Below are 22,698 nucleotides of genomic sequence, written 5' to 3' on the forward strand. Positions count from 1 at the left end.
CGTACCAAGGCAAGATCGTGCAGAGAGCTTGTTATGGATACACGGCCCAAGTGATTTGCTGAGCACATAGTTAGGGCGTACCGCTTTGCAAGGAAAGAGTAATGGCACCGCGGCCACGACAAATGTGAACGTGGCAGCTGAGTAATTGTCCTGTTGAAGTGGGTATGCCCACTTTTTCGGCGTCCATGGTGCCGGAAGCGGATCAGTGGCCTTCCGGACTCGTACCAATAGCATAATGTTGGTGTCAATAAGCCTTGTCGTGGAAGGCTGATCGCGCAGGCCGTATCGCAGCTGTTTGCGCTCTCTCTGTGGTGGCAGCCCAGGTTTAAGAATTCCAGCAGACACAATGCAGGACTCTTCATCACCACTGATCCGGGTCTTGACAACCGCCTGGCGAACGGTGAGTTTATCAAGACCAACCGGTTCATCATTCCGATACGGTGTTCGCTTCAAGTTCTCCTCCGGGCGGCTCGCTGCGGTGGTGTCAGCAAAATATGGGAGATCTAATCCATGTCACTGACCAAGTAGCAGTCTTTGAGCGCCATAAATTCTCTCACGCACATGTCCTTGCTCACGTTCTGGTAATTAGCCGCTATACATTTCCCGTACACTGCTCCCTTACAAATACGTCAGTTTGATCGCTGTTTCAAACACTTGAAGCGTGCCTTACTTCAGCTGTGCACTTGGACACCGTCTCGGCGAACTTCTCGATGGGTCTGACGCGGCCTGGCATGATGGCGGCTGGTTCTGTGCCGTAGCGCAACTGGTTGCTTGGGACTTTTGACGACAGAAATCGTGTTTGCAACAGCTTGGTAAGCGAGCGCAGTCGAGCTCTGGAGTCGTTGCCTCTTAATTTCAGACAGTCATGCGGAAGGGAAAGGTTCTGTATAGATCTTAACACAGCATACCGGAATTGTCAGTACGGCAGGGGAGACGGAATGCAGCCCATCTGATGAGGTTTGCCAAGCTGCATCGATACGTCTTGGCTCTTTCGCAACATTGAGTAGCCGCCGCTTATCTCCGAACCAATCAAGTGACATGCTCTGTCACCCCACCGATCAACAACGCGTGAACTTCGCGCTTACCTCAAGTCCTACTTCACAGATGAATATTCTCCGCGACGTGCACACATAGCGCTGTAGCGATTAAGGTCGCAGTATATCATATGCAGCGGCGCACCAGATGACCCGGCCGTACTCCAAGCGCGTGCGGCGAAAAGCAAACATTGACCCGCTCACATGCTCGACGATGCCGCGCTGCAAGATGATTTGCCAGAGTTGAGTGATGAGGGTAAGATACCATTAGAGAATGTATATTGCGCAGTCAGTAACGGGTACATTAGACGTCGCTATCACTCACGAAGTCTGTACACGAGCCAACAGTCAGCATGCGCCGCCCTTCAAGGCCCTCTTCGCCGCTTACGACCGCGTTCTCGCGGAGCAAGGTATTGAGTCGGAGCATGATAGTGTTGTGTTTCGCCTGCTACTGCGTGTGGGAGAAGCCGCGCGCGAGAGAAGAGGTGCGTCAGGGCGAGTGGATTTGGTTGGATGTCTGAAGAGTGTACTGCAAGCGCAGGGCATCACCGTCATCGAAGACGAGGGTGAAGACGGAGTCAGTGAGGTTACCCGAGATGTGGGTGCTGACGAGGTTGATGGAGTTACTGCGCCTGCACCGGCAAGCAACAAGAAGGCCGGCAGGAGAGTTAGCTTCGATGATGCACGCTTGGAGGAGACGTGGCTGAGCAATCATTCTAATCATGTCTACGATCTACCGGGGAGACAGCAAGGTCAGCGCAGTCTGCTGGCCTTACCCGCGCGACGAGGAAGGCTGGCAGGTGCGATAGAGAGACAGCGCGCAAGGTCAACTAGCTCCCCACGAGAAAATGCCAACGTTCAGCGGCACCCAGCTTCGAAGCATCTTCAACAAGCGCCCAGTTCGGCAGCTTACGCATCAGGATACGACGGACGGGCGCATACGGCTCTAATGTTTCAAATGTCACAGACTCAGCTGGAACAGAATGCTGAAGCATTCGCCACCACTTCGATGGTTCGTATCGCAAGGAGGTGTCTTCATATCATGCACGACCGGGCGCTGCGCTTGCATTGGCATCAGCAACACGCATACGCTACAGCTGCGGCGCATGACAGGCGGACGCTTGTGAAGCAAGCGTTCGATCAGTGGCGTACAACCTTCGAGGCACGCAAACAGGCGCACTTGGAAGAGGCGCGGCTCAAGCAGCTTGACCAGAAAGCCATGAAGCACTACAACTCCAACATACTCTGGAAAGCCTTCGGGCACTGGGCCGCATCAACGAAACACCAACAGGTTCAGATCCGTTGGGCACAGCAGCATATCCTTCGCATACGCTATTTTCGGCGGTGGCGCACCGTTGCTGTAGAGAATGCAACGAAGTCACGCAGTATCCTGGCACGGAAATACTTGGGCTTGTGGCGCGACCGGTCAATTAGGCGTCGACTTCGCGAAGAGCAAGCTCTAGCAGTGCGCGAAGAAAGTGTTTTGAAACGATGTTGGCGGAGTTGGTTTTGGCACTTCTGCTCAAGGAGAGTAGAAATCTGGCGAGAGGAGCGCCTTAAGGGCCGAGCGTTGACTGCTTGGACTGCACGATTCCGTCAGCTGCGCACGAGAGAACAAGCTACGACACGACAATGCAATGCGAATGCAGCCAGACGAACCATGAACATCCTTCGTGAGCGAATGGCGCACCGTCATCAAGCCTCACAGCAAGCCGAAATCACCCGCAACCGCAGAATCACAGCTAAGTGCTTACACGTTCTCTCCATTAGGCTAAGATTGGAACCTATCGGCCGCGCTTTGGCGATCACAGTGAATCTGCACCTCTTGCGGAAAGCTTTCCATGTCTGGCACGTCCACGTCAGCATCTCCCGCGAAGCCGCCGATGTCGACCGGAAGCGCATTCTTCAATCTGCCTGGACGAGCTGGAACGATGCACTTCGGTGCCAAGCGCTAGCGCAGAAAACCAACGAGCGAGTCCTGCTTGAGAACCTATATCGATGGGTGTTGGCTGAGCGCTTGAGACTGTTCCAGAGGACACTTGACGGCAGGTTGTTGAGGCGGGCCATGAGTGCGTGGAGTCGCAAGTTGTTCGATATTCGGACCAGAGTTGCAGACGCCGAGAGCGCATTTGTTGAAGCGCAGGCAAGGCGAAGGATGCTGTTCGGCATGACAAAGCTGCACCTAGCTGTACGCCGCTGCGAAGATGCTGAGCGTGCTGCTGTGGAGTTCAGCTGTGCGAAGGTGGGCCCAACCGCATTCACCGCCCTCACGCAGAAGTTCCGGCATGTCCAGCAGCTTGGGAAGTGGTCGCAGGATGCACGTTTCTACACCATCTGCACGCGCACTCTGTCCGTGTGGCGAGAGCGGACGACACAGCATCAACAGAACCGGAAACGAGACGCTTACGCAAGGATACGTGCCCGTCTGAAGGTCCGCTTGGTTAGCGAATGCTTAGCGCGATGGCGGACGAAGACTGCAAATATGCAGGCGAGGATGCAAGAAGCTGACCAGCGCTTGCGAGATCGAGTCTTTGAAGCGAGTATTCGAGGCTTCGATTGCTGGCGTGAGAAGACTGTACAGGTGCAGCAAGCCGCCGAACAGGCGGCAGCCTTGGACATCCAGAAGCTCATGATTTCAGCTTTGTCAGCTATGGTCACTCGGAACGCGGAACTAGCAGCACTCGAAATACGTGCTTCTTCTTTCCGGCGTGACACTGAGCTGGCCATCCTGGCTGCGGCATTGAAGAGAGTGCAGTGGGCTCAGTTCACCGCGGCGAGACGTGCAGAAAGCGCCGAGGCGCTGTGGGCCCGGAATCGCGATCTTCATATCCGCAACATGATCAGAACTTGGGTGGCGCAAACAGCAGCCAGACGAGCCCTCAAGCAACCCGCAGTTGTTCCTGGAGGCGAAGACGAAGAGCCCGAAAGTCCAAGTTTGAGGCCTGCATCTCGCGCTGCGTCTAGGTCTCGGCAACCAAGCTCGCCTCCAGCGCCAGCTACCATGAGTGAAAGTGCTATACCTGCATACATGCGCACGCCTTCTCGCTCAAGGCGGGCAGGTCGCTTCAGGCCTATACCCACGCCGGCCGTCGGTACACCTTTCGCTTTCGAGGAGAGCTACCTTGCTACAACGCCGGCCCCGCTCGTTGGCTTGTCGGCTGGCATACCGCCGCAGACCACTTATGAAGGCGATATGACCGCTCTCACGCCACAGGTCACACCGTTCGCTCGCAAATTGAGGGCTGGTGGGTTCGGCGGCCCGCGCAATCCTGGAGATACCGGCCGTGGAGACGGTGCGCTTACCACGCCAGCACCAGCCTTGAAAGATACTGCTCTGGGACGCTCGGTGCACGGTGCTGGTGGTGGAACGGTGAAGAGTGTGCGGTTTGCTAGGTCCAGCAGGTTTGGTTCTGTTGGACATGAGACGAGTAGCTGATTGTTGCGCCGGCGAGAACTTGGTTAAAGTGGAAAATGGAGGCTGGTTGATGAGCGTTAACACCGTAGGTGCCCATTATGATGATTGTATGTCCGAAAATTCTTTCCACTTCAAAGCTACTCATGTGATCGCAGGCTTTCACTTTCCAATCGACGAACGTGCACCTCTGGCATTGCGTTCAGCAAACAACAGCTACCTTCATAGGGAGCTTGGCCGGCTAGATTCGGGGTTATACTGTAGGGATGAGGCTGCCGGGCGCTACCATGAGAAGCTAGCGTTGCGTCGCAATGGATCAGAAGGATTCCATGCAAGCCCAGAATGGACATGGACTCGCTCTCAGTCCACCGACTTCGTCCCGTCAGGTCATCCCATTCTCGCACCTCGATGCCGCCATCCGACGATCTCTATGTACGCAGATGAAGGATGCGCGCTGTGTCGAGTACCGCCCCTTCAGCTGAGCCCAGCGTGACCCGAGAGGGAGAAGGATAAGTCTGACACCCACCATGTTCAAATTAGGTACAAGATCACAGACCGAACTTCTCGGTGCAGAAGGCGCAGTTAAGTACTTTGACCCTTACTCTTCTTCTTGATTCCGACACTGCCTCTCCGACGCCCCGCGAGTTGATCGTTACGCACATGAACCGCACAATGGCAGCAACCAATTTCGCCATCCCCAAGGAATTAAGTCACAGATACGCTTCCGACCGGGCCAGGACACTCGCTCAGACGCCGATATCGTCCAATCGCTCTATGAATACCGGCCTGTCACCGACGAGAAGAACATCTGGACTTTCTGGGACAAAGGCCTCTTGGTCATGCCAGGCTGGTGCAACGCAACGTCATCAACTGGGTCCGGGTCAACGGCCCTCATGGATGGACTGTCCGTCTCCTTGATGCCATGCCAGACTCTCCAAATTACGCACTTCAATACGTGCCGTGGGAAATGCTGCCGCAAGCGTTCGTTGAGGGTACAATGGATGGACCGTACGTCGGTCCCCACTCCGCCGACTTCCTTCGCGGTGCTTGCCTCTTCCAGCACGGTGGCGTATACCTTGATGTCGGCATCATCCTAATCCGAGAAGTGGACCGCATTTGCTGGCACCAACTCGAAGACCCTTCCTCCCCTTCCGCGTCAGCGTGCCATGGATGTACGGGACAACGATGGCGAACCACTTCGTTGCCGCCCGCAAAGGCGATCTCTTCATCAAGCGCTGGCATGCCCTCTTCGTGCACCTCTGGCAAGGCCACAATAACAACGTCGGCATTGCCCAGACGCCCCTCCTCGGCCCGCTGATGGAAGGTACATCCTTCGACGATAATCGTGCAAGCAACTTCCACTGGGACTTCAGCGTCGATGCGATGACCGTCTTTGAATACGTCACCCAAATCTTTTGCTGGCAGCGCCTTTGCATGCTGGAAGCCGTCGACTCCGACGCGGAAGGATCTTTCAGCGGTGTCAACTACTGGACCAAGCACGTCCTGCTCTTCGACGTGCTGCAAGAATGTTGGCGTGGAGAAGCTACGCTCGGCTTTAAAGGTTTCGGGGAGAAGATGTACCACGCCTTAAAAATGCCCATAGATGGCGGGACTGCGGGTGCAGAGAGCGAAGAATACAAAGAAGCTTACAAACTAATCTGGGAGTTGTTGACGCAAGCTTCATTGCAGAAGATCACGCATGGGAAAGGCCTCACCACTGACGTTCAGCTTGGCTCTCTGTTGGATGAGGATCCGGACAAGGATTGTGTGCCCGGCACATTTGGTGAGCTGCTGCGGTACGGGCAAGACAACTTTCAGCAGACGCGGGAGAGCATTCGGTACGTTGATGCGCCGCGTCCGCCGAAGACGTTGAAGAAAGGTCTGCTGGAGGCGTCAGAACGGAGGTGCGCTTAACGTTAACCACTGTATCTGTTGATGTCGCCGGAATAACGCGCTGCAGTGCTTAGCGTGAGCTGCCTGTTGCCGCGTAAGAGTCAGTATGCTTGCTCTTGAACAAGCTTCGCAACGCCAAAGCTTGACAGTGGAATGGCGTAGCACAGCCCCACTTCTACATTGTATGTAAACGGCAGGCACACAGTCACGAGCATGCCTTATTATAGGTTGCAAAGCTACCTTACCTTCGCTTGTCATTCCAACTTAACCCTTTGGACGTATATGTTGAAGCGGTGCCGTAGGTCGGCTTGCTTCGACATTCTAATGCGCTTGCCTGTACGGCACTTACATCATCTTCCCTCGCTGCGCCTTGGTGGGGAGTCTTCCGGATTGAGCGGCATCATTTGTCCGGCACCTTGCGACATGTACTCATGGAAGGACAGAAGCTTGACAACATGATAAGCGGATTGTAGTTCTCCCCACCCGCCACCTCCCTCACCTACATTGACTCCTTCGAGTGATTCGCATAAGCTTCCAGCATGGCCGACCTCCACAATGCACTCAAGTCGCTAGGTCCCGTGCAATGGTCCGACGTACCTCTCGACAACCTACCGCAGTATATGCGAGACCATTTCACAACTGGCGAGCTAATCTGCAACTCCGTCCCACCTCTTCCTCAGGGTGAACCATTCCACTCCGCCCAACCGCACCACAACCGTCCCAATGCTGCCAAGTCTGCCGCGGAACTCCATGTCTCTACCGTGCAAGCATATCCTCCTTGCAAGGAGCATAAGGACCTGCAGAGCCAATGGGGCAAACCCATGAAGTTCAGCGCCGACAAGAATCCACTCGCTGTCAACCTGTACAAGATGGCAGGGCATGACCGGCACGGAGCATGGTTTGCGCGGCGCAGTGTGCACGAGGGTATAGGGTTTGACAAGTTCCGCAAAGCGATGATCCGCGAGTTCCCGCATACCATGACCGTGCAAGGCGGACCGGGAGCGGGCGCAGTCAGAGGGTTGGCTGGAGACAGGAGGATAGAGATGCGGAACGTGGACGGAGTGGGTACGCTGCAGGTGTATCAGCTCAGTGGACAGATGCCTCCGCCCGTCACACCGAGGGACTTTGTGCCGTTGCTCATGACGACTGAGTCTGGGCTGTCGGAGAAGAGTGGATTGGAGGTTGAGCAGGGCAAGAAGCATGTGCCGAGGAGCTTCATGATAGTATCGAAGCCGCTCGAGCACCCGGATGCGCCGGAACGGTCGAGCTTTGTGCGAGGACAGTACGAGTCCGTGGAGCTGATCAGGGAGATACCGCTGCATCGAAGAAAGAATGTGCAGTCTACGCCTAACCTATTGAACACTCATGATGCGGAAGCCACCCATGGCCGAGATCGAGGGGCAACGATCAGCTTTGCAGAGTCTCGCGGTGACGACGCCAAAGGAGAGCAGCGAGACTTGCATGGCGGCGCAGACGCAGCGTCTTCAGACGAGGCAGAGCTGAACCCGGTGGAATGGATTATGATCACGCGAAGTGACCCCGGCGGTGGGATACCGCGCTTCCTTGTCGAACGAGGCACGCCAGAAGCCATGCTGGGCGACGTAAAGAAGTTCCTAAACTGGGCCTGCTCACTGGACGAAGCACAGCTGGCACGTATGCCTACGACTGAAGATCTGGACGATGAAGGCAATACGGTGACACCAAGTACCGGAGCGCAACCGCCACGGCAAGAGACTTCGCTATCCGTGGACAATTTACCTAATGGTCACACAGCTCCCCAATCCAAGCCACCCATGGAGCCGCCCCATCGCCCCGCCAGCGCTCCACTTCCAGAGAAGGAGGGGGGCCAAGGAGGCATGTTCGCCAACTTGCAGCAGGTTGTGGAGCAAGGCTTGGCGGCGTATGCGCCACAATCAATATCGCAACAACTGCATGACTACCTGCACCCTACACACGCACCAGGTGCCGCTGCTCGCGGAGGTGCCGAAGAGGATGATGATGATGACGAGGACGAGGACGATTCGGATGACGACAGTTCATCCGCGGGTAGCTTTATCTCTGCGACGGAGACGCATCGACACTCGATGGCGATGGAAGAGCAATCTCGTCACCCAACCGGATCCGGGGAGGACCTTAGCATGGCCTCGAACTCATCGCGAGAGATCGCTGCAGCGGCCGATGGTGGCAAGAAGCTCGACCGTCATGACAAGGAAGTTCTCAAACTAATGAAAGAGCGGCAAAAGCTCGACCGTAAACTCGCCAAGAAGCGCGCAGAGGAAGAGAAGAAGCTCCAGTCCGTCCGCGAAAAGGAAGTCTCGGAGCAAGACAAAGCGCGCGGTAAGCACGAGAAAGAAATGCAAAAGGCGGAGGAGAAGCACCGGAAGGAGATGGAGAAGCTGATGAAGAAGCAAGAATCCGAGGCGCGGAAAGCGGAGGAGAAGCGTCGGAAGAAGGAGGAGCAGAATAAGCTCAACCTTGTGACGCGGGAGAGGGATGAGTGCAGGACTCAGCTAGATAGCTTTAAGCGCGAGAATAAGTTGTTGTTGGAGCGGGTGGAGGAGTTGCAGAGGGAGAATACGGTTATGGCTAACAGGCTTGGCAAGATGGCGCCTGATGTGCTGAAAGGCGTGCGGGAGGAGGTGGAAGGAGGGAGAAAGAGGGCGGATAGTGCGGGAAAGAGGAGCATGGAGAGTGCGGCGAGCAGCACCAGGTCGTGAGTGAGCTGGGCGGCTGTTCAGATGGCTAGCTAACTGGCGGACCGTGTGCGGTGCACATCTATATAGAGCATGACTGCAAGAAAGCTGTTTTGTAGCCTCAGGCCTGAGACTCGCGCGTTGCTGCCGCCCGTAGCACGGCTACTTTGTGGAGCCGACTACATGTACGGAGCGTAAGATCGCGGTTGCGGATACTGTCCGCTAACAAGCGCCATGAGGGAGCTACAGCGGTATGTGTAAAGTAAATCTTTACCGCTTCGTACCTTGATGCATCCGGCTTTTTCACCGTTTTGCAGGAGCATTGATGCTACGTTTGAGCCGCCGAGCGTGAGAGCGGCTTCAAGCGGCTAATGGGGGGTGGCGTGCGTGCCGCCGGAAGTCGCTGGCGCTGCTGGCTGGCAGAGCTGGTTTGCGCAGTACTGTAGCCACGGTACGGTGGACGCTCCGCGTGACAGCACACTCACTCGTACTTCCACTGCTGCGGCCTGCGAACCTTTCATGGTTTTTGGCGGAGCGGACTATGCCTTGGTTGCAGTGGCATTGGTCTTGTCTTGACGTGCATCGCATGGGTTCAAAAGGCTGATTGACGCCGCAGCGTTTGCTGGTGGTAGGCTGTAGACGAACGGATCATGGAAGCTGATGCCAAGCAAGTTGTCGGAGAAGGGCGAGCATGACCGAAACCTGGACCTGCCTGGTGACCCACTGCTGCCGCTGCAAGCCGCCCTTTACTGAACCGGAAGCTGAAAAGGATCTCGGGCCTACTCAACCAAGCAGTGATCACACGCTTGAGATGTGCAAACGAGGCTGCAGCTGACATGCGCTCGTACTGGATGCCGAGAGCAAGCGCCGTAGCCAACGTTGTGCCACAAGTTCACCCACCATCCCTCTCCCTCCGCCTCTTCTCCTTAATCTCCTTCTTTCTCGCCTGCTCCTCCGCCAACTTCTCGTGCACCCTCATCTCCATCTTATGCTCATCCATCAACGTCTTCAACTCCCTCTCCACCCGCTCATTCGTCTCCCGTGCCTCCTCCCGCCGCCTCAAGCGCTGCCTCAACAACTCCGTAGCTTTCTCTACCTCCTCGTGAATCGCGCGGTGCAGATCAACAGATGTGTGGATGTGCGGGCGGTTTGCGATAAAATCGTCCGGAAACGTGTCCATTTCTGGATCCAACCCTGGTCCGCCCTCTAGATATCCGCCGGGGTGCGTGAGGTTAATGCCAGAAAGTGGCGAGGCAAAGATACGCCTCGTGTCGGTCAGCGGCAAGGGAAGGTCGTGTTCTGGGATGAATGGGAGGCTTTGGAGCGAGACATCGCTGGCGCGGATGGAGACACCCTGTTCCGCCATCTCCATGCTGTTGCCGGGTAACACACGTATGCCAGGGGTTCGGCCGCCTGTCTCTCCGTGCAACACGGTCGTTATAAGGCTGTCTTCGAAATCCGCATTGTATGTAAGGTCGTTCGGGACATAGTTCGCGTAGAGGCTGCGTGAGGGCTCCTCGCTGGGAGGTGTAGGGTTGCCGGCAGGGCTTGCGACGGCCATCGGCCTCTTGTGGAGGATTCTGTTGGTCTTCTCGCCGTAACAACAATAAGAATCTGGAGTGTTAGTGGGACTCGACCGCAGAGGACAGACCTAGCCCGTTGTGGAAGGCACGCTGTGGGGTAAGACCGAGTCGTACTCTATCTATTCGACGGCAGAGGCGGTAACATGATCGCGAGACTTCGTGATCGTCGCCAAGGCTTAATCACTATCATAGTTCTAGGCACATCCGCCGCAACGTCTATTGAAACCGCGTACCGTAAGGATTTATGCCTTTTCCTGAACTGAGCACTGATGAGGTGTTATCACGCTGTCCGCAGGTATCACAAGACAGCAGACTGTACATTTTGTATCGCATGGAAGCGAAAGACACCCAGAATTCAGGGTTCATGGCAATGCAATGCAATTCGTTTGGGCTACTTGCACGCATGGTTTCATCCATCGATTCATCACATACGTGTTGATGAGTGGAAACCTCCACCGTAGCCTCGTAGTCATTACCAACAAATTCCGTTCGATCTTGCAAAGACTTCACAAGACACTGAGAAAGTGATAGGAGCCTTTGAAGCATCACTGATATATAGACTGAAACTGGCCCTGGCAATTTGTACACTACTGAACTTCAGAAGCCACCGCGCCCGGGTAACGAAGCATTCTGGCTCGCTGGCGGACAAACAGCATCATACACGGTCGGGTCCACAAAATTCAGTATAGCCTGGTTCTCGTACCCCAATCTTGCCAGACTTGTCGTGTTCGCTTTGTACCTCGGCCAACCTACGATGTTCAGACCATGTGTTGGGCTCCGGCCAAACGCAGCCCAAGCGGTCATGAAGTATCGCGTCGTGAGCTCCTCTTCTAACGAGTTATTGTGGCCGCTGACATCGTAGCCAGTGCCAAAGATCATCTCCATGTCACTGCCATGATAGGCGCCGGAGTCTGGGTAGCCTGCTGACGCATTATAGAGGCGGAGATTGTCCCAGTCGGCCATGTAACGGTAACGCCACGTCGGCACGCCGTACTTTACGCGGGCATCGAGCGAGTACTTGGTGGGGCAGGTGAAGCCACGCTGCACGAATAGCTCCCAGGCAGCTTGGGACAGGGTGAGATTAGCAGCGTAGGCGCTAATGCGGTACCATCCAGCTTCGTAGTCAGCGTTGCCGGCCAAATATGGCACCTTGGCGAAGGCCCCTGCACTCGCTAGTGGTGCGTAGTCTGCGAATACCGTTACATTATCCACGGTCGGGTGGAAGGTTGCTTGAGCAAGGGCTTCGGTCGGCAGAGCGGTAACATTTCGCGCCGCAGCGTTCAAGACGGCTGTGAAGTTCTTGCTACGCACGCATGACACAGCCTCCGCTGGGTCGGTACCAACGTTACCACAACCTAGTGCGTTGCTGACATTGTAGAAGAGCGTCTGCGAGTAGTTGACGCTGTTCGGCACGAAACTAAATGCCGTGCCGGAATGGGAGATCAAGCCTGCCACAATCGGGTCATGCCGGTAGGCAAACGGCCAGTAGTCGACCGAGGAGCCTCCGGCGGACTGCCCGAAGATGACGATGCGGCACGGGTCACCACCAAAGCCAGCAATATTGTCGCGTACCCAAACAACGGCAGACCGCTGGTCGAGCAACGCCGTATTCTGCACGAGACCGGGAGCGCCTGAGAAGCCGAAGATGCCCAAACGGTAGTTGACGGTGACGACTACAACATCCTCAGTATCTGCGAAGTATTGGCCGTTATAGAACGGACTATGAGGGCCGGGAATCGTATACCGCCCGCCGTGAAAGAAGACGAAGACGGGCTTGCTTGAGGAGCCGATACTCGATGGTGACTTGGTCCAAATATTGAGCGCTAGGCAGTCTTCATCCTGGATATTGTTAAGATGAGCGGCGAATTCATTCCAAATTCGCAGACCATTGCCCGTGAAGTTCGGAAACGTAGTTTGTGGTGGAATATTTGCAGGGCAATCAGCGTTCTATCATTGTCAATGTATATGCGACGAGTCCTGATGCCCTTCATGATTTATCTCACCCAGTTTGAAGCATTGTATACCGTGCTCGATGGCGCAGTATATCGTTGTGGCGGCGCGAATCGAAGGCTGCCGACCGGAGCCTTCCCGTACTTGACTCCCAAGAACTCGAAAGTATTTGTCCGGTTGGGAGCGCGATGTCCGATAATCAGTCCGCTTGTGGATTTCACAGATAGGTGCTCGCTATAAGCGGCGGACAAGATTGGTAACAGTGTGAGCACGATTGCTGCCACGACAGCGATGAATCTCATCCTTGCAGCACATATGGCGTGGTAGGAAGCTCTGCAGATGTAGTGCGAAAGCCTCGCAGGACCAAACGAGATAAAGCACTAGTAGCCTCTTTCAAGGGACAGCGGTAACAAGAGATCTACACTCTTGCTAGACCCTAACAAACCTGCATTCTGGGCATCACCGGAATGGCCTCGAGCATTTCCTCGTCCGGTCGTTGCGCAGCTTTGAAAGCGAATCTACATCATTGGCAAGGATGCAGCAGCTAATGGCCCGGTTTAGCAAGATCGAGGCGTTCGCTTATGCGGTACATGAATGCCTTGGCGGTGCGGCGATAGAGAGGTTGCTTGTGGAAGGATTCACAGTCAAAGTCCGTGCGCCGCAAACCCCGATCAGTAGGTGCGTGCCGTGCATGTAGGCACGATATTGTAGGTTCAGTCCTGTCTTTGTGAAAGCAAGACGAGGCAGCGATGGCTTCAATTCGTTTGTTCCACGTCAGTTCACACTGTTATTACACTGGACTATAAACTACATGTCATTACCGGCAGCGTCCCCGCCTACCTCGCGCCTCCGAGTGGGTATCCGTAAACTGATCCATGACATCCGGTGCAACATCTCTCAGCCTCAGCACGACCACCCCTGTCATAAGTCAGGGCTACTCATTACCAGTCCATGCAAACGCAAGACCTGTCAAAACCGCCGCTACACCCCAGACGCTCGCCCAACCGAGCGAGCCCACTGGCTCTGATCCAGCAATCGTAAGCACCGTCCTGACAAACGTATTGATCACGCTAGCTGCCACAAGCACCATCGTGCGCTTCCCCAATACCTCTGCTCTCTTCGAGAAGCCATTCGTGCCGAAGCCGAGATTGAACGCCAGCGTATCCGTGAACGTCGCAGTCTCTGGGTCAAAGTCAACTTTCTCCGGGTAAATATCTGGATCGGTGAGGCCTGGGTTTCCGCGTGAGCCGATCGCGGCCATGAAGAGGAATCGAGATGTCGACCAGCCGATAGGCAGGAAGTACAGAAGTAGCATAAGCACGTTGGCGTCGTGTGCGCGCTCCAAGCTCACAATGCCGTCAAAGTTCTGGACGAGGTAGACGGGTAGCCAGGTGTAGAGACTGCCGTAGATGACCAATGCATAGACCGTGGCACCGAGGATTGCGACCAGAGTGTTCAGATAGCGGTCTTTGGCGACTTGCTGGTTGGGTGAGTGGCCTTCTGGGTCGTGGGCGTGGATGAGTGGTCGAAGCAGAGAGAACGGGATTGCGATGGCGCTGATGTCGATCAAAAGTGCGATGCTCGACGAAAAGACGGAGATGTTGTAGAAGGTTGTCAGGAGGTAGTAATACGGGAGGTTGCAAAGGATGGCCAAAGCCGCTATATCTTGCCCTGCGATGGTATCCCCACGTTAGCGTATCGTGTGTATGAGCGCGATAGGCTTACACTCACAGTCGTATCCAGCATACCATGCCGCTGACAGCGTGGCAAATTTCCAGCCGAGAGTCACGTATATCTGGCCTTCCTCTCTGACCTCCCGACTCACAGCAGCCAACTCATACCCAGCAAAGTCGGCAATCATGCTGTTGAATAGCATGCTCAAGCTGAAGCTCATTAGGCACAGTAAGACGAAGCGCAGCGAAGAAGGTAGCCGCGAAGCCGGCGGCACTCTCGTAGTGATGATGGGTGCTTCTGGCGCATCCAGGACTGCTGCCATTCTCGCGCTTGCTCGGATATTGCGCGACATGGTGGATGTTGACGCGAGCGGCCCGTTGGCAGTAGTGAAGTCTTGACTCTTCACTTCAGTACTATACTGCTCGTCCGGTCGCACGGCGAGGAAAGGTACGTGTGAGGCCATTGTGATACGCAAACGGTATGTTGACGTGGTTGTTTGGAAGACTTGCATGAGCTACGTTGGCTGGGAGCATTGACCGCGTGACGCATATATGCCTAAGGCTGCTGATCAGAGTGCGGGGCGGCACGAACGTTCAATCCTTGCTTCATGGTTTGCAGACCGCCAGCGCAAGCCAGCGCACACTTTTCAGCTGGGGAGGCAACGCCTTTAGCAGCGCCTCGCTTCTAGCCATGTCCCTTCTCGCATATAGGGACCGTATGGGGCATGGGGTTGGTCGAGATGGCTTGCTCGACCAACAACAGTTAGTTCTGCTACAAGGGTTCACTTCCATAAAGATGCAATCTCGCAATGTTTCTCCTTTTGCTACCTTTCCGATCACCTCACTCTCGTGCTGAACGCGTATTTGTGACTTTTCGGTAACATCGATCCAGCATGCGCATCATTCTCGCGTTCTTAGCTGCTGCGGCTTTCGCCCATGCTGGTCTTTTCGAACAGGAGGTCTTCGCCGACCGGAAGCCACATGCTGATTCGGCGGAGGACGTTATTAATGTTGTGAATCTAGAGATCGCAGCACTCGGCGCAGCGATCAGCCTTATCAGTCCGATTCCTGGCTACCCAGAAGACCAGGATGGCTCGTCCGCGAACTTTACGATCGCCGGAGCTATAGAGTCAGAGATGTGTTCGTCCTTAGAGCAGGACAAATACGAGGGGTGGAAAAAAATCCCACCGAGAATACATGGTTGGCTGCTTTGTTATGCTGGCTGGTACATTCCATCTCGGGCTAACCAGCGAGTAGCATCCGACTATGAACGGGTCCAAAACGCCACGGGAAAGGCACGTCGTACATCATCCGCTATAACTCCATTCTTCTGGGCATTTTGGGAATATATTTGTCAGAGCCTGCAGCCTTGTGCCGGCATCTTCAATAAATACCCGCAATGCCTGACAGCGGCATATTCAGATGTCGAGGGTGTATTACTAACACTCTGATTCTTAGTTGTGTCAGAGCATCCAGCTCTTCCATACCACACTGAGCTCGAAGAAGGACTGGATCGACAGGCTCGGCCAACTGTCGCGGTATCGGCAGCTCATGATAATTTGGCAGAACTCCTTCATGGTAAGCAATGCATGACCGCGGTATCGAAATGGTCTCTCGCTGACAGCTCCCTCTCTCACGTGTAGTACTATGGCAGGAAGCTTGTAGAAGTGGGCGGCATGACACCACAACAAACCGTGAACATGGACCTCAGCTTCTTCGAAGTGATTCAGGCTCTGCGTTAGATGCACGACTAGGCCGAGCGTAGGCTGCTCTCCATGTCTGTTTCGCGATGGCTTGACGTTTGTGCCGCTTGAAAAGATTACCGTACCCTAAGCCAGCGCGATTTGGGTCCAAAATTGTGAGAGAAGCCAAGTTAGCGAAAACACGGCATTGGTAGGTGCGAACGCTTCCCAAGCAGTATGTAACACGGCTCCTATCTATCAGTCCCATATAGCAAATTTAGTCGGTAGCATCTCCTACACAACATCAGATAACTATGAAAACACGTATACCCTGCGTGCTCTATGCCGTCGAGGGAGCATTTCCGCCTGAACATCTATATGATGCCTAAGGCACGAGATTGATTGCCTTCACGGCGAAAGATGCCTCACCTCCGGGTAGACCGAACACCTATCGACAGAACTTGACACTGATAACCGCCTGAGAAGCACGATTTCTCGGCTTTCACGTTAAAGACCGTTACGACCCCTTCGATTGCTTACACTGCGCCGAGTCCTTGCACTTCAAGATGGCTACCGTCCTGGCAGTCGGCGTCGGCGTCGCCGCAGCAGCCTTTTTCGTATGTCTTGCGTCACACAGTCAAACTGGTTAAAACGATTGCTGACATGGTGCTACAGGGTCGCGCAGGTCTAGTAGCCCTCCGACGATACCGTGGCGGCACCAACTCCCTTGGGCGAGCATTCTACAAGGGCGGCTTCGAAAAGCAGATGAACAGACGGGAAGCGGCCTTGATACTGGAGACACCGTATGCGCCATAGTACACGTTAAATGGAACCACACACCAGATTGCTGATTACGTTGGTAGTGAACGGGGCGTAACAAAGGAAATACTACGGAAGAAGCACCGACAGATGATGCTTCTCAACCACCCGGATCGAGGCGGCAGCCCTTACCTGGCGACGAAGATCAATGAAGCGAAAGAGTTTCTCGAAAAGGGGGCGCAATAATCTTGGCCTCTTGTTTTTGCATTGGTGCACAGCGGCCGAGACTCGTGGTTGAGACTCTGGGTTTAGCGTGGCGTTGGTGACATTTGGCATTAATTGATATCCACTCCATATGGGAGAGGCAGACATTCCACTCCGGCCGCATGAGGTTCGATGTCATTCACGAACCACCGCATTCTCGTTCGAGCCAACGGGCCTTTCATCTGTCTCAAATACCTGAGCTGGCTAGAGCCACTAGACTGAGCGAAGGGCCGGTCATCAATACCGACCCACATCATAGTTGTGCAGTCCCAAAATCCAACAGCGTAGCACGCTGCGGTACTAAGGCGAACAGCGGCCGTGATCCACCAGTATCGGCTCAGCACCGTCAAAATGGCCGGTGTTGGAGCTGGGGTGTGATGAAAGCTGGTTGCCTTGCACACTCGGCTTTTGGTCGCAACCTGAAGTTGGTCTACCGGCAATGCTCGGTTGCGGACAAGGATTTGAGTCAGGTATGGGATCTGTACTTCTCAGGCTCGCTCCGAATTGGACGGCCGGATATGGATCGGGCCAGTAATTTGATTGTCTAACTTCAGCGTGACCGAGAGCACGAGAAACTTTTCGGAGAACCTTCCCAGAAGCTACCGTTAAGTCATGGTGGCTGTTCCTGGCTATGTCTTAACCTTCCTTGGCGAGCTTGGTTGCAAGCCGAGCCCGAGAAGGAAGCATGTCCGCATGGTTGCGCCGAGGTAGACAAAACCTAGGTTTCCTGTACTCTAAATGTAAGTGGCCGATGCTGAATAGAAAGTGATGCTGTTGCTTTACCCCAATACATGCTATTCCATGCCCACGCGCTCCAGTAGATGCCCACACCTACGGAATGCACGCTGTACAGATGTCCGAGATCTGCGATCAGCAGACCCAACAGAAAGATGCGCCAGACACGCAGATCATTCGTTGCTCGCAGGACCAAGGCTTCATTAAACGCAAAGATGAAGTACATGTTGCCCAGCTGATTCAATATGATGCTTTCGCGCTTGCTCGCGCCCAGTAGTCCAGCAGATGTTGGGTACGTCAGCTGCATGTATTCGTGCTGAAGCCCGAAAACGTCCAAGGCATAGATCGCGCCTATAGCCGTGAAGACTGGCTCGATGTACAGGAAGAAGAGCCGGTAAATTAGAGGAATGACCGGCACCGCCGCGCTGCCACTGACGGTTCTTGCTTGCTGTGCCATAGGATGACTCGAGTTTACTCAAAGGGCAGCCTGATGCCTGTCGAGATAGCGCCGAGTGAGACCACTTCCCGTCTGATGTTGTATGCTGTGCTTGGCAGCTGATTGTACTGGCCGGCTGACGAACACGGAGACGTTACGCTTGCAAGAAACGCGGGCGGTGCTACTACGCGTTCTTGGGGCGGGGAACGCCGAGTGTCTCAGCTGGCAAAAGACAATGGACAGCGCTATCTGCCTTCTAGCACGTCCAATACGGTGGTTCGTACGGCTTCGAGAACGCATCCCCTTACCATGATAGCCAATGTAACAGGCCCGCCGTCGAATGCTCACAGCTGGACCTTACTATCGTTCGGTTTTGATGACGTTCCTTTCGGCGAGACAGGGGGGCAAATCCATCCCGTTCGGGAGTGGCTCAATCCGGTGGACGTCCGCTTCACCGCCAAACAAAACTCTTACTTGCTTCGCGAGAGCCGAAGTCAACGCGAATACGCCGCCGGTCATTCGCACGCAGTCAGCACAACGTTCGTCTTTGACCCAAGCGAGGCTGCACTGGCGGACGTTTGAGGCAAACAGCGCGGACAAGCCACTGTGGATATATTAGGGTGGGAAGCATTCACCGAAAGCGAACGGGCTGCTTGCACCGCTGACCCTTCATTTCCGCGTTGCGAGCGTCATTCGTTCCCTGCCAACTTTAGCTTGGCTCGTTATTGCTGGCTTTGATGCTCTTCCCATCCCGAAGCACCACCCGCCGCTCATAGCATCCAAGTGTTGGGCACACACGCCACTGCATACCACCGCATTGCAAAGCGTGGTCGACATTCTCTTACAAATTTGGGCATTTGATATATATAGCGCTCTCGCCCAAACCGGCGGCTTCCACTCTGCCACGAGGCAATAGCGTTCGCGTCTGCGTGCTTACCATTCACGTACACCAGAACCCGGCTCGAGTCTACGTACACAAAGCGTCCCAAAAGCAAAGCCTGAGGCGTGTGTTGGGGAGCGATTGTACTGGCGAGAGGTCAGCAGAGTGGTTACCCGAGGAAGGATGCAAAGACCGTTCTTTCCCACCTATCCGCACACCGCAAACGCGCAGCAACGACCGCGCTTGGCCGAGACAAGACCGCACACAGTACCCGCCGGAGGTTCAGACCGGAGTGCGATAACTTCTGGGCACGTGGCGGGAGATGAGTCCGTTAGCGAGCGGGCAGAGGAGCAGACGACGCCAAGAGCATCATCAGCCGGTATCAGTCTGCTCGCCGTGGCGGCGGCGGAGCGGAGGCTTTCACGCGACGACACCGCGGTGAGCGTTTCGCAGCTTGTGCTGCCTTATGCCGGTAGCAGCTCGTCACGAGCCAAGGCCAACAGCATTGACGACGTGGCACCCGAGGTACCAGTGTCCGCGTGCTCCAGGAGGCCATCTTTCGCACAAACATTTTCTGACGCACCAGCATCTTATACATCTAACCCTGCGCAGTCGAGGCAACCCAGATCTCTTGGCCGCAGATTCTCACGAGGATACAAAGACAAGTTTCAAGATCTTCGTGAAAGCCTAGGCAAGCATGCTCCACGCATGAGACGAGCAAGCACACCTCACAACGGCGAGGTAGGCTCTTCGTCTTTCAAGGCTGGCACTACCGACTCGACTGCACCACCACTCTCGCCATCCAAGAGGAACGCCAAAAGCATTGACCCTCGTCAGAGGAAGTTCCGTACGTTCGGCCTTTCCGGCGATCGCAGGGATACACCTGCACCGCTTGCACCGACCGCAGCAGTCAAACCCGCTTCGCGGCCTGCAACTGCCCACATGGCCCAACCGTGGCTGCAAATGGCAGGTGGTGAAGGCGCGCGCAAAGCCGCTGCCGCATTCCGCGAGCAACCGCATCACCTCGCAGAAGGGTGGTCTCCGTATGCATACGATGAAGATCTAGCTACTCGCAGAGGACGTGTCGGTTCGCTTAGCAGTGCAGCAGACAGTGGAGCAGACTTATCTCGTATCGACGATCAATCGTGTAAAGATTCTTTCAGCGACATGTCAGACAGCAAAGATCAAGACGCGGACGTCGTAATGCAGGATCGCGAGCCCTCGCGAATTGATTTCGTGGAAGAGTACAAACTGCCGACGGAGATTTGTCTCCAGATTTTCGAGCACCTGGATGCTCGTGATCTCGAGCTCGTGAGACGCTTTGGTGGCGACTGGGCCAACTTCGCCAACAGAGCTTCGGTATGGCGTCAAGCTTACCTCCGTAAGTACGGCAGAGAGATCTTCACTGATCCAGCGCCCATCCAAGTTGGTGGTGCTGGTGTTGGTCGGCCCGACCTACCAAACCAGGAGTGGGAGAAGATGTACAATGCACGCGAGGAGCTTGAACGCAACTGGCGCCGTGGTCCGGCAGAGGCTGGTAAAGCCATCTACCTCTCTGGCCATACCGACAGCGTCTACTGCGTCCAGTTCGATGAAGAGAAGATCATCACCGGCTCTCGCGACCGCACCATCCGCGTTTGGGACATAAATACCTTCCAGTGCATTCGTGTCATCGGCGGCCCCAACGTACGTCCCGCACTTGGTCCAAAATGTCTGCGCACCGTCGACTATCCTTCGTTTCATCTTGCTACTGCCAGTGTCAATGGCACGAATTACGGCAACAACATTTACCACACGCCCAGCCAATGGCATGATGCCAGCATCCTGTGCCTGCAATACGACGAGGAGATCCTCGTTACAGGATCCTCCGACTCCGACTTACTTGTCTGGGACATCAAGACTTACGAGCCTATCCGGCGCCTCAAGCGGCACTCCGGGGGTGTGCTTGACGTTGCCCTAGACGCCAAGCACATCATCTCGTGCTCCAAGGACTCGAAGATCATCGTCTGGGACCGAAAGACCTACACCGTGAAGGGCGAGCTTGTTGGGCACAGAGGTCCGGTCAACGCCGTTCAGCTCCGTGGCAAGCTTCTTGTGAGTGCGAGCGGTGATGGCATCGCCCGATTATGGGACATTGAACAGCTCAAGCTTGTCAAAGAGTTCAGCGCCAAAGAGCGTGGGCTTGCCGCCGTAGAGTTCTCCGAGGACATGAAGTATGTGCTCGCGGGCGGCAACGACCACATCACTTACAAGTTCGACGTCGAGACCGGGCAAGAGATTTTGCAATACACCGGTCACTCACAGCTTGTACGCTCGCTTTGGCTCGACAGCGCTAGCAACCGTGTCGTCTCGGGCTCGTACGATCTCGATCTTCGCGTCTATGACTTCACGACCGGCGAAGAAGTCTGGCGTGCCGAGGAGTGGACGACTAGCTGGATGCTGGCCGCCAAGTCTGACTACCGCCGCATTGTGGCCACGAGCCAAGATGGACGGATCTTAATTGTCGACTTTGGTTTGAAGAAGGGCGGTACGGAGGACGGCACCCCTATCGACAATGTGGACTTGCTGCGCGGGCTTGAGAATACCTCAGCCATTACCTTCCGGCCTGTGCAGTGGCGGTAGAAGCTCTGCTGCAGTCGAGGAGGTGACCTTTGGGGAAGCGGAATTCATGTCCCCGATATGCGCGGTTCTTTTTACTACGCCGAGCCAAATGGCTACTCCGGAGTACCCTGTCAACCATGATGGTCGGCCTACGACCCTTTGTTCGGACTAAGACCGTGCGCAAGTGGCTGTCTTAGGCTTTGCGTGGCATGCGATTCTCTTCAAGCTGTGGAGCGATTGTGAAGCGGAGTGAATGGATGCATGTCTGTCTTTTGGACATGGAGGACTTGTTGCAGTGACTCTTGAGCGTTGGCGTTCATTCTTTGTATATGGCTAACGGTATTATTTTGGCCGTCTGCGGAGACTACTAGGATACTATATACCTCACAAAGACATCACTCCACAACGCAGCTTCGCACCAGTTTTGCGGCCCTGAACCAAAGAATGAGGCTGACTCGAATCCTATTGTTGATATCAACCCGCCGAGCGTGGAAGATTGTATTGAATCCAGCCTGTTTGAACTTCTAAGAACACTACTCGCTTGCATGCTCTGGGGTAATATCAATGCAACGACTGCTGCAAACGGGACCAACCTTTCACAAAAGGTGTCCATGTCTCAAAGCATGGTACCAGCTGTATTCGGCTAGACATGAATGGTGAGCCTGTCCTGGGTTGACAGTGGAGCTGACGCACCCACCACCTACATTGCCATGCCGTAGCTGCATTCGTGCAATCTACTAGTGAGCTGAACGGATAAAGACCCTCGGTATCGCAAGCTGCAAGGTTCTTTTCCGCTAGTTGAGGCTGAAGTTGAGTCTAGTAGACTTTCGACTGTGGCCCTGCTTAATGAGCCAATCAGACCCGTGCGGGAAATCGCGAGTCGTGCTTCAAGAATGTTCAAGCTTCCAGGCTGTGGGTCGAAGCCGGCTGGGCAAGGAACCACTGCGCTCTTCACCGTCGTTAATTCAGTGTGCGGCGACGTGGAATTCAATGGCGCAGTCTGTCACCATGGGCAAGGACAGACTTCTGTTTGATTGTCGGCTTCCATTGCGGGTTATATCGTCTTTACATAGAAAGAGCTTTCCGCCAGCAGTATGCGCCTT

General features: G+C 54.9%; 10 protein-coding genes across 10 annotated transcripts; 5 read left to right on the forward strand and 5 right to left on the reverse strand.

Annotated features, from left to right (window-relative positions):
- Positions 1 to 449: 449 nt before the first annotated feature.
- BAUCODRAFT_118259 (uncharacterized protein) lies at positions 450 to 733 on the reverse strand (the record flags this gene model as incomplete). The annotated part of the gene is made up of 3 exons (XM_007673490.1): positions 450 to 473; positions 522 to 617; positions 671 to 733. The coding sequence occupies 3 exons, from the start codon at positions 731 to 733 to the stop codon at positions 450 to 452; spliced, it is 183 nt and encodes a 60-aa protein (XP_007671680.1).
- Positions 734 to 1,983: 1,250 nt separating this feature from the next.
- On the forward strand, positions 1,984 to 5,723 carry BAUCODRAFT_62439 (uncharacterized protein; the record flags this gene model as incomplete). The annotated part of the gene is made up of 2 exons (XM_007673491.1): positions 1,984 to 3,930; positions 5,583 to 5,723. The coding sequence occupies 2 exons, from the start codon at positions 1,984 to 1,986 to the stop codon at positions 5,721 to 5,723; spliced, it is 2,088 nt and encodes a 695-aa protein (XP_007671681.1).
- Positions 5,724 to 6,584: 861 nt separating this feature from the next.
- BAUCODRAFT_28851 (uncharacterized protein) lies at positions 6,585 to 9,400 on the forward strand. Its single transcript, XM_007673492.1, has one exon. The coding sequence runs from the start codon at positions 6,879 to 6,881 to the stop codon at positions 9,054 to 9,056; it is 2,178 nt and encodes a 725-aa protein (XP_007671682.1). The 5' UTR covers positions 6,585 to 6,878; the 3' UTR covers positions 9,057 to 9,400.
- A 90-nt stretch (positions 9,401 to 9,490) lies between these two features.
- BAUCODRAFT_172013 (uncharacterized protein) lies at positions 9,491 to 10,767 on the reverse strand. The gene is made up of 2 exons (XM_007673493.1): positions 10,730 to 10,767; positions 9,491 to 10,646 (listed from the first exon to the last, which is right to left on the reverse strand). The coding sequence occupies exon 2, from the start codon at positions 10,591 to 10,593 to the stop codon at positions 9,925 to 9,927; it is 669 nt and encodes a 222-aa protein (XP_007671683.1). The 5' UTR covers positions 10,594 to 10,646; positions 10,730 to 10,767; the 3' UTR covers positions 9,491 to 9,924.
- A 380-nt stretch (positions 10,768 to 11,147) lies between these two features.
- Positions 11,148 to 13,057, reverse strand: BAUCODRAFT_81033 (uncharacterized protein). The gene is made up of 2 exons (XM_007673494.1): positions 12,619 to 13,057; positions 11,148 to 12,562 (listed from the first exon to the last, which is right to left on the reverse strand). The coding sequence occupies exons 1-2, from the start codon at positions 12,865 to 12,867 to the stop codon at positions 11,213 to 11,215; spliced, it is 1,599 nt and encodes a 532-aa protein (XP_007671684.1). The 5' UTR covers positions 12,868 to 13,057; the 3' UTR covers positions 11,148 to 11,212.
- Positions 13,058 to 13,499: 442 nt separating this feature from the next.
- BAUCODRAFT_61559 (uncharacterized protein) lies at positions 13,500 to 14,561 on the reverse strand (the record flags this gene model as incomplete). The annotated part of the gene is made up of 2 exons (XM_007673495.1): positions 13,500 to 14,236; positions 14,297 to 14,561. 2 exons carry the CDS (start codon positions 14,559 to 14,561, stop codon positions 13,500 to 13,502), a joined length of 1,002 nt encoding a protein of 333 aa, XP_007671685.1.
- A 479-nt stretch (positions 14,562 to 15,040) lies between these two features.
- BAUCODRAFT_28855 (uncharacterized protein) lies at positions 15,041 to 16,255 on the forward strand. The gene is made up of 4 exons (XM_007673496.1): positions 15,041 to 15,438; positions 15,496 to 15,533; positions 15,697 to 15,816; positions 15,882 to 16,255. Exons 1-4 carry the CDS (start codon positions 15,132 to 15,134, stop codon positions 15,978 to 15,980), a joined length of 564 nt encoding a protein of 187 aa, XP_007671686.1. The 5' UTR covers positions 15,041 to 15,131; the 3' UTR covers positions 15,981 to 16,255.
- A 328-nt stretch (positions 16,256 to 16,583) lies between these two features.
- Positions 16,584 to 16,925, forward strand: BAUCODRAFT_62283 (uncharacterized protein; the record flags this gene model as incomplete). The annotated part of the gene is made up of 2 exons (XM_007673497.1): positions 16,584 to 16,723; positions 16,784 to 16,925. 2 exons carry the CDS (start codon positions 16,584 to 16,586, stop codon positions 16,923 to 16,925), a joined length of 282 nt encoding a protein of 93 aa, XP_007671687.1.
- A 606-nt stretch (positions 16,926 to 17,531) lies between these two features.
- Positions 17,532 to 18,294, reverse strand: BAUCODRAFT_172118 (uncharacterized protein). Its single transcript, XM_007673498.1, has 2 exons — positions 17,727 to 18,294; positions 17,532 to 17,670 (listed from the first exon to the last, which is right to left on the reverse strand). Exons 1-2 carry the CDS (start codon positions 18,133 to 18,135, stop codon positions 17,573 to 17,575), a joined length of 507 nt encoding a protein of 168 aa, XP_007671688.1. The 5' UTR covers positions 18,136 to 18,294; the 3' UTR covers positions 17,532 to 17,572.
- A 1,903-nt stretch (positions 18,295 to 20,197) lies between these two features.
- BAUCODRAFT_61218 (uncharacterized protein) lies at positions 20,198 to 21,616 on the forward strand (the record flags this gene model as incomplete). Its single annotated transcript, XM_007673499.1, has 1 exon — positions 20,198 to 21,616. One exon carries the CDS (start codon positions 20,198 to 20,200, stop codon positions 21,614 to 21,616), a length of 1,419 nt encoding a protein of 472 aa, XP_007671689.1.
- Between the last annotated feature and the right edge of the window lie 1,082 nt (positions 21,617 to 22,698).

This window comes from Baudoinia panamericana (genome assembly GCF_000338955.1).
Source record: "Baudoinia panamericana UAMH 10762 unplaced genomic scaffold BAUCOscaffold_1, whole genome shotgun sequence".
NCBI lineage: Eukaryota > Fungi > Ascomycota > Dothideomycetes > Mycosphaerellales > Teratosphaeriaceae > Baudoinia > Baudoinia panamericana.

What these genes read in the sequence shown, in the direction of transcription:
- BAUCODRAFT_28851 (XM_007673492.1), top strand. Translation starts at nt 6,879, where the DNA reads ATGGCCGACCTCCACAATGCACTCAAGTCGCTAGGTCCCGTGCAATGG.
- BAUCODRAFT_172118 (XM_007673498.1), bottom strand. Translation starts at nt 18,135, where the DNA reads ATGGCACAGCAAGCAAGAACCGTCAGTGGCAGCGCGGCGGTGCCGGTC. An exon ending in ATGGAATAGCATGTATTGGG is followed by an intron (nt 17,671 to 17,726) that starts GTAAAGCAACAG and finishes TTTAGAGTACAG; the next exon opens with GAAACCTAGGTTTTGTCTAC.
- BAUCODRAFT_81033 (XM_007673494.1), bottom strand. Translation starts at nt 12,867, where the DNA reads ATGAGATTCATCGCTGTCGTGGCAGCAATCGTGCTCACACTGTTACCA. An exon ending in TATACAATGCTTCAAACTGG is followed by an intron (nt 12,563 to 12,618) that starts GTGAGATAAATC and finishes TGACAATGATAG; the next exon opens with AACGCTGATTGCCCTGCAAA.
- BAUCODRAFT_28855 (XM_007673496.1), top strand. Translation starts at nt 15,132, where the DNA reads ATGCGCATCATTCTCGCGTTCTTAGCTGCTGCGGCTTTCGCCCATGCT. An exon ending in AATCCCACCGAGAATACATG is followed by an intron (nt 15,439 to 15,495) that starts GTTGGCTGCTTT and finishes ACCAGCGAGTAG; the next exon opens with CATCCGACTATGAACGGGTC. An exon ending in TCCAAAACGCCACGGGAAAG is followed by an intron (nt 15,534 to 15,696) that starts GCACGTCGTACA and finishes TCTGATTCTTAG; the next exon opens with TTGTGTCAGAGCATCCAGCT.
- BAUCODRAFT_172013 (XM_007673493.1), bottom strand. Translation starts at nt 10,593, where the DNA reads ATGGCCGTCGCAAGCCCTGCCGGCAACCCTACACCTCCCAGCGAGGAG.